Genomic DNA, 16724 nt, shown 5'->3' on the forward strand with positions numbered 1-16724 from the left:
TTTTTCTCCCTCCCTCGCGCTCACAGACACATCACGGGTATGGCAGTCCATTCTCCCTGCAGCACGGACTACACTGCCCATGAGGCTACATTCTTTAGGCCTATGCCTGTAACACTGCCTATTGCCTTCATATTAAATAAATTTTTGAATAATTTTTTAAAATATTTCTACACGTCATTATGTGGGCTGCAAGTAGAGGTGACATGGGCCGTGAGATTGAGACACAGGCGTTAAAGCCTCTTAACCCTTTAAGACCTACCATAGAACCAAGTCTGCCAGAGCTTATATTATATTTTTACATGCTGTAGTGCCATTTTTGGGAGCATTTCAAGTTGATATACATCAATACAACCATTATAGCCCAAATTTTAATAATATGTATGCATTAAGTGCATAGTAATTACATAAATTGCAAAAAAGTGTAATAAACTACAAAAAAATTGAAAATCGTTTTTGTTTTTTAACATATATTTCTAGTTAGAGAAATTTAAGAGGCTTATCCCTCAAAACTGTAAATACAAAAAAGTTGCACAAAACAGTTTCCCACCACAGGAAATTTATTTTGAGTGTCTTCATAGTTTTATTTTTGAAATACACCAATATTTATACACTGCAGGAAAAACGAAAATAAGATAAGATAAGATAAGATAAGATAACCTTTATTAGTCCCACACGTGGGAAATTTGTTTTGTCACAGCAGGAAGTGGACAGTGCAAAAGTTATGAGGCAAAAATTAGAATACAATAAGAATAAATACAGTACACAACTGTACAGAATAGAATAAAATAAAATACTATATACAGTAGAATAAAATAAAATAAATATACAATAAGATAAAAATAGAATACAAATACAAATACTATATACAACTGAGTAAAAATACAACGATGACAGAAAGGATTATTGCACTTGGTATTATTGCATATGTATGGATGTGTGTGCTTGATCAGTTAAAGTCTTTATTATGGAGTCTGACAGCAGTGGGGAGGAAAGACCTGCGAAATCTCTCCGTCCCACACCGTGGGTGCCGCAGTCTCCCACTGAAGGAGCTGCTCAGTGCTGTCACAGTCTGCTGCATGGGGTGGGAGATGTTGTCCATCAGGGATGACAGCTTAGCCGCCGTTCTCCTGTCACTCACCACCTCCACTGGGTCCAGAGGGCATCCTAGAACAGAGCTGGCCCTTCGGATCACCCTGTTCAGTCTCTTCCTGTCCCCAGCAGAGATGCTGCCGCCCCAGCAGACCACACCATAAAAGATAGCAGAAGCCACAACAGAGTCATAGAAGGTCTTCAGGAGTGGGCCCTCCACTCCAAATGACCTGAGTCTCCGCAGCAGGTACAGCCTGCTCTGCCCTTTCCTGTAGAGGGCGTCTGAGTTATGAGTCCAGTCCAGTCTATTGTTCAGATGAACACCAAGGTACCTGTAGCTGTCCACAGCCTCAATGTCCATACCTTGGATGTTCAGTGGTTGCAGTGTATAAATATAATAAATATAATAATATAATAATGCAAATTTGCAAAAAAGCAGCATATGCATCAAAATAAACTATTTCCAGCAGTGCAATATGAGTCCTAAGCATCCCAGAAACGACACAGAAAGTCATAAAGTCAAAGATAACTTTTAAAAACACCAGTATAAGCTCATGAGGCCCTGATGGTAAAAAACTACATTTCTGCGAAAATGACGTCACTTCTGGTTTCGGGCAGGTCATGGCGGACATGTGAAAGTTCGCGCTGACGTCTATTCCAACACAGGAAGTGTTATGAACAGCTGATTGGATCGGCAAAGCGTGTTTCTGGAATATTATGTTTGTGTTGCTGCAAGCGCTTTTTATGCAGTTTTTGCAAAGCTATATGTGGAAGGAAACCGTGACCTAGGACCTGATGGCATAAGATGTAAGTACAACTTCTCCGGTTTCATATGCAAAAAAATTTTTTGCGCTAGCTTACGTGGTTGCAGTGCTACCGGGATTTAAAAATAGTTACGCAAAACAGAGTGTGCCCGCTCCGATCGGTTTTAAAGGGTTAATGCATGTTTTGTTTGGGTTTCCACCGGCATGAAATTACCAAAAATAGAGAGGGCATAGCCTAACATACGAAACAGGAAAAGACCGCTGTGTAATCCCTTTATTTCAACAAAGTAACTGTATTCTGAATACCACCCCTTTAAAAGGTAACTGTAACGGAATACAGTTACTTATATTTTGTATTTTAAATACGTAACGGCGGTACATGCATTCCGTTACTCCCCAACACTGTAAATGTAGCAATGTAAATTTGACTGTACTGCCAAGAAATTAACAGTAAGGACAGGAAGTTAGCAAGAAAAGGGATATTAAGGCCTGGATGGCATTGTTTACTCCCTGCTATTGTCTTTTATTTTATGTCAATCATCTATAATATTCTTGACTGTACATCTCTGGTAAAAATAATAAAATGACATATTTGTATACACTTCAAATTGAAATTGAAGTAGTGCACAATGGATTGAGACACAGGACAGATCAATTTAATAGGAGTGGCTACATAGTTCGTGTAAAACTAAAAGATGCCCGCACCTCTCAAATCTTGTCAGCATATTTGGGATATAAAACTGCAAGCCTTGACCGATTGAGCCTCTCAATTGGACTGCATATCTGGCACAGTTCAAAAAAGCATGCACAAAGAGCAAGAATTTCTGGATTATTAAGGTTTAAAAAACAGAGAATTGATAAATACTTTGGTATTTTCTGAGCTCTTCGCCTCGCATGCTCTTTAATGGCTCTTTCCATCACAGAGTAATCTTTCCATTTTCTCATTTTCAGATCGATGGAGACTCAAGGAGAATGAAAGGCCTATTTCCTCTCAAATGGGGATAAAGCTTAACACACGGGGCCGTCTCATGTTTTCTAACCATGTCAGCTAGGCTACAGAACTAGTGGCACCAAGTGTAAAGCACAAGTAAATCTTTGAACAGTAGAATACAGACAAACATTACAAAGATTCCAGTGTGCTATAAAAAGCAGAGCTATAGTTGCTTAAGGGATATAAATAACAGTGTATCATTAGAACAGTGCAGAGTGGGAGAGACAGTCGACAGAGAGAACAGCTTCATGAAAACAATAGAGCGAACAAGTGAAAGCAGTCCAGCGTCTGTATCAGAAAGGTACTCTTCAAGCACCCACGCAACTGCATCTGTTGTGTATGTGGAGGATTTGTGAAATGGGAGGAGAGGACAATGGAGCAATTGAAGGTCTTAGCAACAACATTTCTCCACTTCTGTCCAACAGGATCTTCCCTGTTCCCTGACCCCAACACTTAGCTTTGTCTGTAAACAGAGGATCCTGTCACACACATTCAGTCTGTTAGTGTTTTTCTAGTAAATCAGTGTGTGGTCTCCCAAGTCTGGCTCATTTCCAGACTTGGGAGATTGCTTTACTAAAATATGCAACTGTGCTGCTTTAGACCAGCTGAACCCTTTAAAGCTCCCAACACCATATGCAGGAAGAGTGGTAACATACAGACATGTTATCACCATGTTACCATTTTGTTACCACGATGGAAAAAAAGATTTTCTTTTCTTTTAAGTACATCATTAATGCTTCCATAGCAATTAGGTATATAGCAGCAAGGTGGTGCTAATCAAACACACACAATTACTTGATCATCAACAAGTGAATCTGCCACAAAAAAGCAGACGTTTTGGAAGTTTGTGGATTTGGAGGATTCAGGGATATCAAGGACAAAAGATAATGAGCAATGATGTCAGAAAAGCTATTGTTGATGCTTATAAATCTGGGGAAGGGTTTAAGTCCATCACTGGATCATTGGACCACTTGATCATTCACAAGTGGAGAACACAGCCTCCAATCTTGCCAGGAGTGAACATCCCAGCAAATTCACCCCAATGCCAGACCATGCAACACTTAGAGAACAGTTAAAGAACCCAAGATTTGGTTGTACTTTAGCAGCAAATTTAGGAGTTCTTCTGACGATGTGTATAAACAAATGACAGCGTGCCAGACTTCCTCCTTGTGTCTTGCCTTAGAGATGCAGGCTTCTCTCTTACAACACTGTCACTAGTTTCTCTGCTTCATCTGGGTGTAAACATTTTTCCTTATATAGATAAATCAGGGCGGTGCAGTATGCAGATAGTATGCAAATGGTATGGAGATTGCACAAGGCTGCTAGTTCAGAATGATTCAAATTTACACTAACATATGCACCATGGTGAGAACAATATACGCTGGTATGCATGTTTCATAAATCCAATGGTAATTCTACATGCATTTGTTGCACAGGGTCAAAACCTTTTCATGCAAATATTAGTAAATGATGCCCAGTAGATGCTTGACCCTAGTACGGGACTACTAAAAGCCAAAAAAAGCACATCAGCACACAAACCTCAAGCATAGTGGTGGAAAGCTAAAAATAGTTTTGCAGCCACAGAACCTGCACCTTGCAGTGATTGAGTCATCCATGAACTCCTTTGTGTACCAAAGTATTGTAGAGTCAAACAGGAAACCATCTGTCCAAAGGATGAAGCTTGGTTGAAACTAGGTCATGCAACAGGGCAATGACCCAAAACACAGCAGCGAAGTACAGGCCTCAGCCCCACTGAAATGCTGTGGCAGGACCTTAAGACAGCTGTGCAAAAACAAATGCCCCCAAACATCAGTGAACTCATGCAATGTTGTAAAGAACGTCCTTAATGATGTGACAGACTGATGAAGTCATACAGAAAATGATGTTCTCTGTAAGACTTTGTTCAGATTCTGTATGATTGAGTTATTGCTGTAAATGACACTTCTGCAAGCTATTGAATCATGGGGTGTACTTAGAGTTAAGAATGAGCATTAGCAAAAGCTATCTGTAAAATTTTAGAATCAACATTACAGTTGGGCGCACCCTGTGTTAATTACTAGAATTTTAAATCCACATTAGGCTTTTGGCTATTCCATTATCATTCAAGATATTGCTAACAAGACTGCAAGCAAGAGTGTTCAATAGCATGCAGGCAAAAGCAAGCGTGAGCAATTTGATGTTCAGGTAGCATTTTGCATGCAAATATTGGGGGTGGCGGGGTTAACGTTATTGTTGGGATTCAAGGTTCAGCTATGCGACTAACAGAAAGACCTCTTACTTCACACATAGGATCAGCACTGGGCTTTGCTGTAGCGTTAAAGGCTAATGAAACAGTGCCTGGTGAGGGAGAGGAAATGACTGGAAGTGAGAAGGTAGAGCTGGCATGGGGGCTCTGTTATTGTGATCCTTACAGGTGAGGCTTGATCACATGCTTATAATTGGGGTCTCACAATTCTGCTCACAATAAATTCATGCAAAGATACACACACGCAAAAAAATCCAAACAGCTTAATTTTTGTTTCATGCAGGTGCGGGCATATGGACGCTCAGTAAATTCAATTATGTAAAAAGTAATCACAGATACATAACCACAGCACACATCTCACAGGGTTGTGGGATTTTGGCAGGAACCAGTCTGTTTATTTGTGGATTTTCCAAGGTCTCTGTGATTAAAATAGCTCCAAAGCACTCCTGACACTCCATTACCCAGCATGCCCCGGGTGAGGCAGGATCGTACATATTGATTTCATGCCTCATTAGACTTCCTGTCTAACAATGCCATTGTTCTTCCTGGTTCTACAGGATTCTGCATCATTCAAAAATGGCCACATATAAATCTGGGTGGGGAGAGTGGGCACATAACAAATGAATACATTAATACTGAGTTAGGGCTCATTGGGAGCATCATGGAGCAACCCTTCACAGGTTATAGGCTTCTGGCCCAATTTTCAGTTAAAGTTGTTAACAAACTGTTTCTCCTGTCACAGTGCAGCCAGATACTGTTTCAAAATAATCTATCAGCACAAGTTCTTTCACTTTGTCTGTAGTTTTATGACCGAAGTCATCATGACCCAGGAAAATGGGCCAAGAATCCACTGTGTATCAAAATAATATGAAACAGATTCTTTCCATTTGTTTTTTAAACAAATATCTTGAGTCTTCTAACTCATTAAACCTCGTTTAGATACTCAAAAAAGCTACAGCTACACGGGAAATGCAAAGTGTCGTCTTGTCAGACACACACTGCCTTCGTGCTCTGTTAGTTCTGAGCATGACAATTTAAATGTAAATGAGATTACCTGATTGATTGTGAGATGAGATTTTTTTTAAAGTTGGGCTTCATGGTACATTGCTATCATTTTTGTTACGGCTACAGCTTAGCAGTTCTGACTGGGATCATACATGTATGTCGACAATCAACACTAAGTGCTCTCAGACTTGCGTTGTTGGAGTTTCCAGGTGTGAAAGAGCCATGCCTACATCCTTACTGTTAACAGACGAAGCAAGACAGTGCTCAGTCAAAAGTATTTCTTGTCTATTTTATGATCAACATGTTTATTTTTATAAAATATTATTACATTATTAATATATTATTACATTTAGTGTTTATTTTTGTGGCGTTGGTAGTCTGTACAGTGTCTTACAATATTTATTTATTTTATTTCCAACAAAAGAGATCGTTCCTTGCGTATTCAATGGCTGCCACTGAAAGGTAAGTCTGTCTATATTCAATCTTTCATATCCGCTCTTCTATTTTTTTCAGACTTTCTCCTTTATCTACCAGCAATAATATTCTCCAAGCCTTTGCATTTTCTCCTGTTGCTGTTTGTCTTTTCTTGTCTCTTTCTTGCAGCCCACATCTTACCTCTTCTCACACCCCTTCTGTTTGCACTCACAAACACACACTCTGCATGGTTTTCATGTTTCATCTGATATTTGTTGCTCATTCTTTTTGTTCTTTCTAGCTATCTCTCTCTCTGTCGCTCTCTCTTTGACCCAAAGCAAGGCTGCTGCAGTAGCATGCAGCCTGCCAGCTGCCAGTTACGATGATGGTGACAGTAGTGGGGTTGCTGGCTAAGTGACGTTGAATAAATGGAATATTCCACCTCAACTAGCAGACACAACCTGAACTCATGCACACACACATACAAGAGCCTACTTGGCCAACTTTTCCTATGGCTACAGTACTTATGAGTTAGTGTCAGGCAGCCGAACATTACCCTTTTTCTGCCCTAGTCTCCCACAAAGGCTCTTTCCATGAGTAAATGGCAAGGGGATATTGCTACTGTGACATACCTCCTACTCAAGCTTGCATCAAAATCTCTTCAAGTCATCTTGGCAGCTTTTAGCTTCATCTAAAAGCCACAAGTCATTGTCAGGAATAGGCCTTTCACATTAAAACTGCAGCTGGCATTTGTGAGTGTGTATTGAAAACACACACACACACACACACACACACACACACACACACACACACACACACAGTATCTGAATATGTGTTTCCCTTTCTTTTTTTGCTAAATATGTTTATTAGCAGAATTGAGACACTTTCCTTTCTACCTCTAACAATCATTTTGAAGACTGTAATATACTTATAAACATGATTTACACCGTTTACATGCACGCCGAAGCAGGCAGAAGCACATACACAGCCACACTGAATGCACCAATGAGCATATGCAATCCATGCAATCTATTACGTGCACTTAGTTCAGTCATAGATACAGTATTCACTCACCAAATGTATGCAGGCAAGCTAATGTACTGTTTTCACATGGCACTGTGACAGAGATAATGATCAAAGTGCAGGACATTAAAGGTACACATTAAAGTGAAACATGCATCAAATCTAGTTTTGAGAGTGAAAACAAGAGAGGTTTGAAGGTCACTTTAAGGCTAACTCTATTTAATTATATTACAGCAGTATACAGCTTTACTGTTTACATGTTTCTGAATTAGTTAAAAGGTTCTATAAGGTTATGATAACTTTATAATCAATATAAACCAGAATATGTTTTTTACCTCTGACTAATTACACCTTACAATTTCAGGAGACAGAAGGTTTTTAATCAGATGCTGCATTTGATAGTTTTGGGTGTGGAAGAGGAGTCATTCATTTCTTCCCCATCATTCTGCTTCTGAATGAGAGTTAATTTATACCATCTGCAAAATACAGCTGCCAACTTCAGCAGCAGACAGGGCATCGATAAGGGGAGAGAACATGGGGGACAGAGATGGAGGACAAGGAAGAGAAGCAGAGAAGTCTATTAGGATACACAAATGGCACACACCTACAGAAATTTGCTTTCAGAGAAAGTTGTAAAAGGCACACAGACACCTACACAAAATCTCTTTTCAAGGAACTTCTATAAGTGTTGGAGAGTGTCAAAGTGTAAAGAATATGCACAGTCAATATCCAGAGCCCTAGTCAAGCTTAGTGAGCACACACAAGCAAAAGGAAAGTTTTCAGCTCACTCTAAAGGCCAATGAAGTGCACTCAAACTGCAAAGAAAGGGAGTTTGGAGAATAACCATCAGTCTAGAGCAGGGCTGCCCAATCCCAGTCCTCGAGAGCTACTATCCTGCAGCTTTTAGATGCATCCCTACTCCAACACAGCTGAATCAAATGAATGGCTTGTTATCAGGCCTTTGCCAAACACGATGGCATGCTGAAGAGGTAATCAAACCATTTGATTCAGCTGTGTTGGAGTAGGGATGCATCTAAAAGCTGCAGGACGGTAGCTCTCGAGGACCGGGATTGGGCACCCCTGGTCTAGAGGATAGAATATATTACCCTCTCGGCTCTGTAAAAGACCTTGTTGCTTTCAAATACACAAACTGCTTCCATCAGTTGTGAACCTTTGATAACCCAAGTAGTTTATGGATACTTTCAGCTCAGATTCAACAAACTCAAAGCAAGATGCGCACGCCGTAGTTCAACAGCATGAGGGAAGAGGTGGTGTTGTGTTTTCTAGATGAGAAGGAGGAACAAAAGACAAAATGATAATGATGAGGACTATAACTACAACAAAGACTGGGAATATGCTATATATAGTTAGTCTACTATCTCATGTTTTCCATTCATTTACTATATGCTATGGAAGTTCAACCATTTGTCTCCACAAAAATGTCAAAGCAAAAAGTAGATCCACATTTTCAAATGGATTGCAGCCATATTAAATGTTCCTTGCATGCATTATTACAGTCTATTATTTTAAGTTAAGAAAAGAAAGAAAAGTAGGAGAATATCCAAAAAAATGTAATAAGTACTAAAAGCAATCAGAGTTCTCCATAGCAATAATAACTAAAGGGTAATAAAAGCACCAGGATAATTGCAAAATCAAGGTGAAAGATTGATCTAATTTCACTTTATTTAACCAGCATCCAGCAATCAGCTACAAATCAAAAGTTATGTTCATTTAAGTCTTGTCTTGACTTAAGTCAACCAGCAGGATCTCGGGAATATAGCACACTGGAATATTTAAAACATCCTCCCAGCTCCCATGAGATGTTTTTCTGTGACTGCAGAATCACTTAACATCATTTTAGCCTGTGGCTTTTGTTCTCACTCATTTTGTATTGTGTTTTTCTGGCTATAAGGAATATAAACTCCTTGCCAGCTCATTACACAAAAGACCGTAATCTATCACTGATAGAATGTAATTTGAAAAGATTAAATTGGCTAGATTCTAAACAGGCGGAATAGTACAAAGCAGAAAAGATTAATTGGCTACTGGTTGTTTAGAACAGCAAATATAATCAAACTCATTATTGGTGGAATCATTAAATCGGGACATCAATCAAGGATAAGGCAAAACATGATAAACCAGATTATAAATTAACAGGGAAAGTTGCATTTCCAGGGCTTTTTCCAGAAACAGAACAGGACATTAAATCCAGCTAAATGAAAATATGTGGGAAACTGATTTCAGAGCAACTCAGGAATAGGTAATTTGGTCTCTGTGGAGCCCTCCTGAGGCAAGTTAAGATATGATGCAACTCGGTGCAAAACATTGAGAGAAACTCAAATGGCTTCAACTGAGGCAGCCAGGGAGCCATCGAATCTAAAAATTTTAACATAAGATAGCCAGCTGACATCCTTCTCAGAATGCAAAAGAAATCTGCATGAAGAACATTTCCTGTTGAGCTTCCTCAATGACGTACATTCAGCTTTTTATCAACTTAAATAGGATAACTTAAAAAGGATGATCCCCAAAATGTAGCCCTCTGCTATTCAAATACTGAGTGTGGACTTAATTTGAGAAGGGTGTGACAGTAATAGAACATCGCGAAAAATTGAAAAGAATATTTCAACACTGGACACACATTTTTTAGAGTCAGCTTCATCCTGAAAATTTTTTTGAAAAGTTTTTGGACAGAGAAGTAACCTGGGATAAGAGAGAAGGTCGTATAATAAGAAGACCTTTCATTATATGCAGGTCTCAGGAGGAAAAGTTCACTTATGCTAAAACAGTATCAGGACTACAGGAATACAAGCTTTAATACTGTGTGTCTTAATGAAACCTCAGTGTCTTTAATAAATATTGCAGTGAATCTGCACCCGCAGTGAGTTTGGCTTTTTTAATGTATCTCTGTGGGGAAAGTTGCACCTACTTTTTTTCTGTGATCAACACACATGCGCTTCTAGCAGACCCCCGATGTTTTTAAAAAACAAACAAAAAAACTTATACAAAAAGTATACTGTATGTCCTCTAAGTTGAACTCAAGTTAGGTCATGCTAAATCTTTAACTTAATATGCACTCAAATTGTGACAGGAAGTGCTTTTTCAAGTCTGTAAGCATGTGGAATAAACCTCAAACCAATACTATTAAGAAAATGTTTAGATCCACCTTAAAGTTTTATTAAAGCTAATGATGCATTTTGTTCAACTTGTTGGTTTGAGTTAATGTGGACAAGTATTACAATTGTAATAATGATACTGACAGATGTAAAATGGACAGTGGGAGTCATTTTTGACTGATACATTTTAGGTCCTATATAATTTCTATGGGAATATAAAATTTGGGTCTTTATAGACACAGGGCAGGACACAGTTAGGTATATACAATGTGAATAAAAAATCCATAATTGTAATTAATTCTCTCATGTGTTGTTTGTATATTTGCTGTTTCGCAGCGAGTGGTAAATGATCTAATTTTTGCTGCCACTTAACCCTGGAGGGTCTTAGAAAAATGCATACACTATCGGTCTTAGAGCCACAAATCGACCACGCCCAAAAAAGTGCTATAAAAAATTTATATATTAATATTTTTTTCCACTTTAAATTAGCCAATCTTTTAGACCTACTTCTCCTTGAAATATTCATGTCAAGTTTTAATTACATTTCGCGGATTTTAACCCTTTATATCCCGGTTTCGTCACATGAGCGCACTGCTTTTTTTGCCCCAAAAAACAAAAAACTTGAATATTTTCCAAAAAAAACATTTGAGGTAATATTCAATTGTTATTATAATTAGGCCTTTAGATGGACTAAAGATTGGCACCAAGAGTCATTTCGATCGCCTTTTATTTTTTTTCCAGGAGCGCATTTCATAAAATGCACACTATCGACCACGCCCAAAAAGTGCTATAAAAAATTTATATATTAATATTTTATTCCACTTTAAATTAGCCAATCTTTTAGACCTACTTCTCCTTGAAATATTCATGTCAAGTTTTAATTACATTTCGCGGATTTTAACCCTTTATATCCCGGTTTCGTCACATGAGCGCACTGCTTTTTTTGCCCCAAAAACATAAAACATAAAACATAAAATATTTTCCAAAAAAAACATTTGAAGTAATATTTTATTGTTATTATAATTAGGCCTTTAGATGGACAAAAGATTGGCACCAACATTAATTTCGATCCGGTTTTAATTTTTTTTCCAGAAGCCAAAAATGTCCCCAGGCGGCGCTGCTGCTCCTGCTCCCCCGGGGAGGAGTGCCTCTGCCGCGGGTGTGTTTCGCGCAGCGCCGGAGCATATGGTTCGGTTCCCGTGTCTGCAGCACACACTTCCGCTACCACGTGAAAACAAATACGTCATTTCCTGTTGATTAAAAAAAATTAATGCACCCTCAAACGATCCTAAGGTCAGAAAATGGTCCGGAACGAGCAGCGGGCCAAGCTGCTGCTGTACGCGGGAAATTAGTCTGCCTTTTCCGGGTATCTGTCTCGAGCAGGCCGCTGGAGAACATGTGTATGTTCCAGCAGGCGTCACATGTGGAGCAAGGGCGCCACCCGGTGGACAAATAAAAAAATTACAACTCTAAGGCCAGTACTGCAAGCGGAAGCGGAAACATAACCGATCACGATCGATTTGACCGTAATTTTTTTGCCGTGAAAAATAGCGTTTATAATGGGTTTCAATGGGGCACAAATCGACCACTAGGACCAATAGCGTAAGTTTATCGCTAGCTTAGCCACTGAAGCTAATTTCCGGAAGTCATACTGAAATTTTAACAGTAAATGTGACCGAACTTTTTTTTGCAGACTTTCGCTATATTCCATTCAACACTGTGCAAATGGCATGTAATCGAAATTTGAAAATAGCCACAAATCGACCCAAGACTCTCCAGGGGTTTTAAGCATCAAATATTTCATTAAGCTACAGGTATCCTGCTATTTAGTGGTATTGTGTTGTGCGTTTAATGTGCTGTTTTGTTTCTTCCGTGTGTAAATAGGTAGCATTATAATTATATCAGCAACAGCTGTTGTTCTGTGAATATATACTTGAGAAAAATCACATGTTCACCCAGTTAGTTTCCTCTGGCAGCTTTCAGAGCATAAAGAGAACCATTAAATGTTCAGAAGCACCATCGGCTACAACTCAGATCATTGTGTTTCACAAATTTCCAATTTGTGGTGAACTAATTGGAACAGATAGCAGCAAGAAGACCTAACTAAGCATTTGAAAGTCTTTACGCTTACTTAATAGCATGTTATTCAACCTTCCAACTCCTTGCTGGTGTCTCCTAAATGAAACCTAAGCCAGAGTGAGAAACGTGTGTGTAAGGCATGAGGGTGGGTGTGCCATAATGGGAGCAAAACTGGTCAGTTACTGGAGCAAATTACAGGGGAAAAAAAACTTAGACAAACACGGGCATTGACACAGGCATGTCAACATAAAGCAGAGAGAGAGGGCGATCTCTAAAGAGTCATTCTGAATTAGTGCTAAAGTTTCCAGTACAGTACATAACTAGTACAGAGCTTTTTATGTAAATGCAATTGAGTGTGTACTGTGAGAACATTCAGCACTATGGAGATATAGTTCACCCCCACAGCTCTGCTAGGAATCAGTGTGAGCAGCTCTGCAGCAGGAGACTGTGTTCCTCTAAGCAGAAAATCTACAGCAAATCCAGCTGCATTAAAAACTGATAGCCAAGTGTTTTGATTATTTTTTGAAGGACTATATTTACTGGCAGTCTAATACAAGCACAAAACCTTCTTTTAGCTTTAAAAGACTACTGTTGGGATTTTCTAAACATTTATTTTTAACTGTACTGCACATGTACTTGCAGAAGTGCAACTTTCAGAGGCACAAAATGTTGGGAGGAGAGTATTTGAATGAATCACATACAAATTATTTAAGGTTTGAAGCGAGCGATTTATTGGCAACTGTATCAAATTTAACTCTGAAAATTGTCTTATTTTGTGTATGATGAGACGGTGTGATAATTTCTGCTAGAAGTGTCAACTCATCTGGATTGCCAGAGGGAGATGTTATCAGAACAAGTGTATGATTGGCATCAGCGGATTGCTCAAGCTGTGAGCACACCAAAACTCTAGGCTCTTCAGTGAGTTCTCCACTATTTAGAGCTCAGCCCTGCATGTTTCTGGTCCTCAGTAACGCTGATATGTTTATGAAACAGAGCAGAACTTAACTTCATGTGAAGCATCAGAGGGAGAGGGAGAATCCCAATACAAGATCCACGCAGAGCTGTGTGATGTTTTGGGTAACACACACAGCCATGTTACTTTTTAAAGTAGTGAATCGGTTTGTAGTGTTTTAGGCTTTTAGTCACAGAGATCCGCCATGGAGTGGTTTCTTTGTGTATTTTGATTTTTCTTCCTCTTATTTCTGATTATTTTAAAGCTCTCTATCTTGCTACTCGTGGACCAGATCGTGGACCAGTATGCTGGATTTAAGTCAAAATCTAACAATATGTAAAATTAACTTTAATTAAATACCTGCAGCCCTGCATGTCATGCAGATAAAAATACCAGTGTGCACACCTATGCATGTAGCAAAGCAGCAGTAACTTTATTAACACATGTACAGCTCAGGATCTGACGATGAATGAAGTTTTGTGTTGTTGTTGTTTTGTTTTTTTTTACAAATCCTACAGGACAGCTGTATACCGACAGTTTTCAGTTTTATGCAGTGAGATAGTTTGTTGAAAGCAGCGCTCTTCTGGATTAATCGTGCATTCCAACTGAGCTGTCAGATTTATCCAGCGATCACACACACTTATCCGTACAGAGTCCTCAGCTATTCCTAACAGAAGACTTCGCCTTTATATCAAAATATATCCATTCTCCTTCAGCTGCGTTTCCTTAATCTGAACTGCCATGTTGTTTTTCTGGAGAAAACCTATATTATAATGTATTATTTTGGTAACCAGATTGCCCTCACCCTTGTTATTTATTATTGAAATGAACTGCCTTTGTCTTTGCTTATTAATCTGGGCCCATGTATGTAAAAGGTCTAGGTAAAGAGTTGTATAGTGTAGGTATTTTTTTTAATCCATTGCACTTTATCAATGGTGCATTAGCATTTGTGCGTATTAGTGTGATTGCTGAGGTTTCTTTCTAATATTGTAGCATCTTTTTCTGCCTTGAGGCGACTGTTGTTGTGAATTGGCGCTATATAAATAACATTGAATTGAACTGAACTGGATCAGTAAAGATGAATGGATCTGACAAAATCAGGTGTGCTCCAATGAGTCAGCAATGAGAGCACAGAGATAAATGTAGTCAATCCAACTTCTATCTAATGTGCTGCTATGTAGCGCTGATTAGAGCTGTTGTCAGATAAAACTTATTGTTTCCTATTCCCTTTCAATGACTGAACAATTCATTTGTAAAACAATTGTTTTCCTCAGGGGAGGAGATTTTAGAAATGTCGCACTGCAGAAATAAGACTTCAACAACGGCTACAAGTCTGTGATTTATCCCTCTTATGGGTAACTTCTACTACATTTGCTCTCCCAATGGGAGGAGGAAGAGCTGGGTTCAAATCTAGTCTGCTGCAGGAATCTGACTAAACACTGCGCGCTTCACTGATTCAGTAATGTGAAAGCACTGAGAGGGTTTCTGGTCTAGCGAAAAAAACACACACACACACACACACACAAATGAATGCCATTTGCAAAGGGAAAAAAAGCTTAAATTGCTATCAGCACTTGTCCTTGACTCGGTAAGGGTAAATGGAATATTTTGTGGTATTAAATTAAGGAGAACTTCAGAGTCAATGCAGATTGGCAAAATGATAAATCTATGGTGTATTGCACTTGCTGATGAGCCAAATCCAAAGGAAACAGCATTCCATTACACAATGGAGTAAGTACAATTAGTATGAACTTCACTTCACTCAAGAATATCTTTCCATTGTGAAGAGAAACACATATTTTTGTGCCTTATAAGTTGCCTAAAACATAAATAAAGTGCTAAATATATAAATCAAGAGGTGTAAAGATCAATCTGTACAAAGCTACACAACATACGTACATAGCAAATCTCTTGTGTACTTCCTATTCTTGCTTTCTCTCACCTCTTCTTAATCTAACATATCAAAGACTAAAATATATTTGCATTGCACTTATTTCCCCTCATCATCACCTAAGCCAAACCTGGAGCTGTTTCGTCTACCATCCCCTACTTATATATTATTTTCTTATATATGATTTTCATGTTTGTTTGTTTTTTTAAACAAAACCATGCAGCATCATTGCCTGCCCTCCTGCAGCAATGCAGTTACCACTCCAGCCCTCCTTCGTCAAGTAACGGCCATGATTTTAATGATATTTTCCAGCTCTTGCTCCATAATCTCCATTACTTCCATCCATTAAACTCAACCAATCAATTGTTGCTTTCGTTTAAACATTTTATAACAGTGGGATGCTGCTATATAACAGCAACAACTTTATGAGCTGCCTTATATTAGAGCTGTTTATGGACAACAAAGTTACAATTTGGCCTTTTTAGCCAAAAGTTTTACATAAAAAAGGCTTATCATAGTTCAGCACATACATTTATGGTATATGGAGGACTTCCTACCTGCTCTTTGACAGAGGCAAGGATAGAGGAGGTTGTCTCTGTCTCAGATCTGTCTCCATTGGAGGATGGCATCACAGGGGGAACCATGGCCCCCTTCTCCTGCTCTGCAGGCTGATCCGGCACTGGCATGGCTAAAATTAACACACATATATAGAAAATGATGTGACAAAACAGTACGAAGAATATGTCTCATTTACATGTTCTTTTTTATTTTTAAATGTCTTGATTTTAAGTGTCAAGAAAGTCAACTTTACAACTTTACAAGGGCAATTCATTAAATAAAAAATCTATATATTGATTTTCGAAGTGACTTATTTCTTCACATAAAATGTTACTTAGATATTTTTATAGATGTAACACAGCAGAGGAAGAATACAGATTGTGCATTTTTTGATATAACCAAATAAAAAAATACAGATTGCAGACAGATTCTTTGGTTTTCTGTTTAGAATTTGTGTATAACTGCTTCTAAAACATTTTGCATTACATTGGAGATTAAGTATTGGAATTTCACGAGCGAGACCACCCCTCCAAACACGCTCCTTCCGGTTGTCATCTATATGGGTTCCCCCAGTTCTGCAAGCTGTTCATTCTCGTTTAC

General features: G+C 38.7%; 1 protein-coding gene across 2 annotated transcripts in view; it reads right to left on the minus strand.

Moving 5' to 3' along the window:
- Nucleotides 1–16252, minus strand: part of ctnnd2a (catenin (cadherin-associated protein), delta 2a) — a 239891-nt gene extending 223639 nt beyond the window's left edge. For both annotated transcript variants that reach the window (XM_085362997.1, XM_085362996.1), the window contains exon 1: nt 16124–16252. In XM_085362997.1, coding sequence (XP_085219123.1) covers nt 16124–16252 — 129 coding nt within the window. The remainder of the gene's footprint in view (nt 1–16123) is intronic.
- Nucleotides 16253–16724: the final 472 nt, after the last annotated feature.

This window comes from Diplotaxodon limnothrissa, linkage group LG9, assembly GCF_057381915.1.
Source record: "Diplotaxodon limnothrissa isolate DT_005_m linkage group LG9, D_limnothrissa_male_GT1.1, whole genome shotgun sequence".
In the NCBI taxonomy this organism is placed as follows: domain Eukaryota; kingdom Metazoa; phylum Chordata; class Actinopteri; order Cichliformes; family Cichlidae; genus Diplotaxodon; species Diplotaxodon limnothrissa.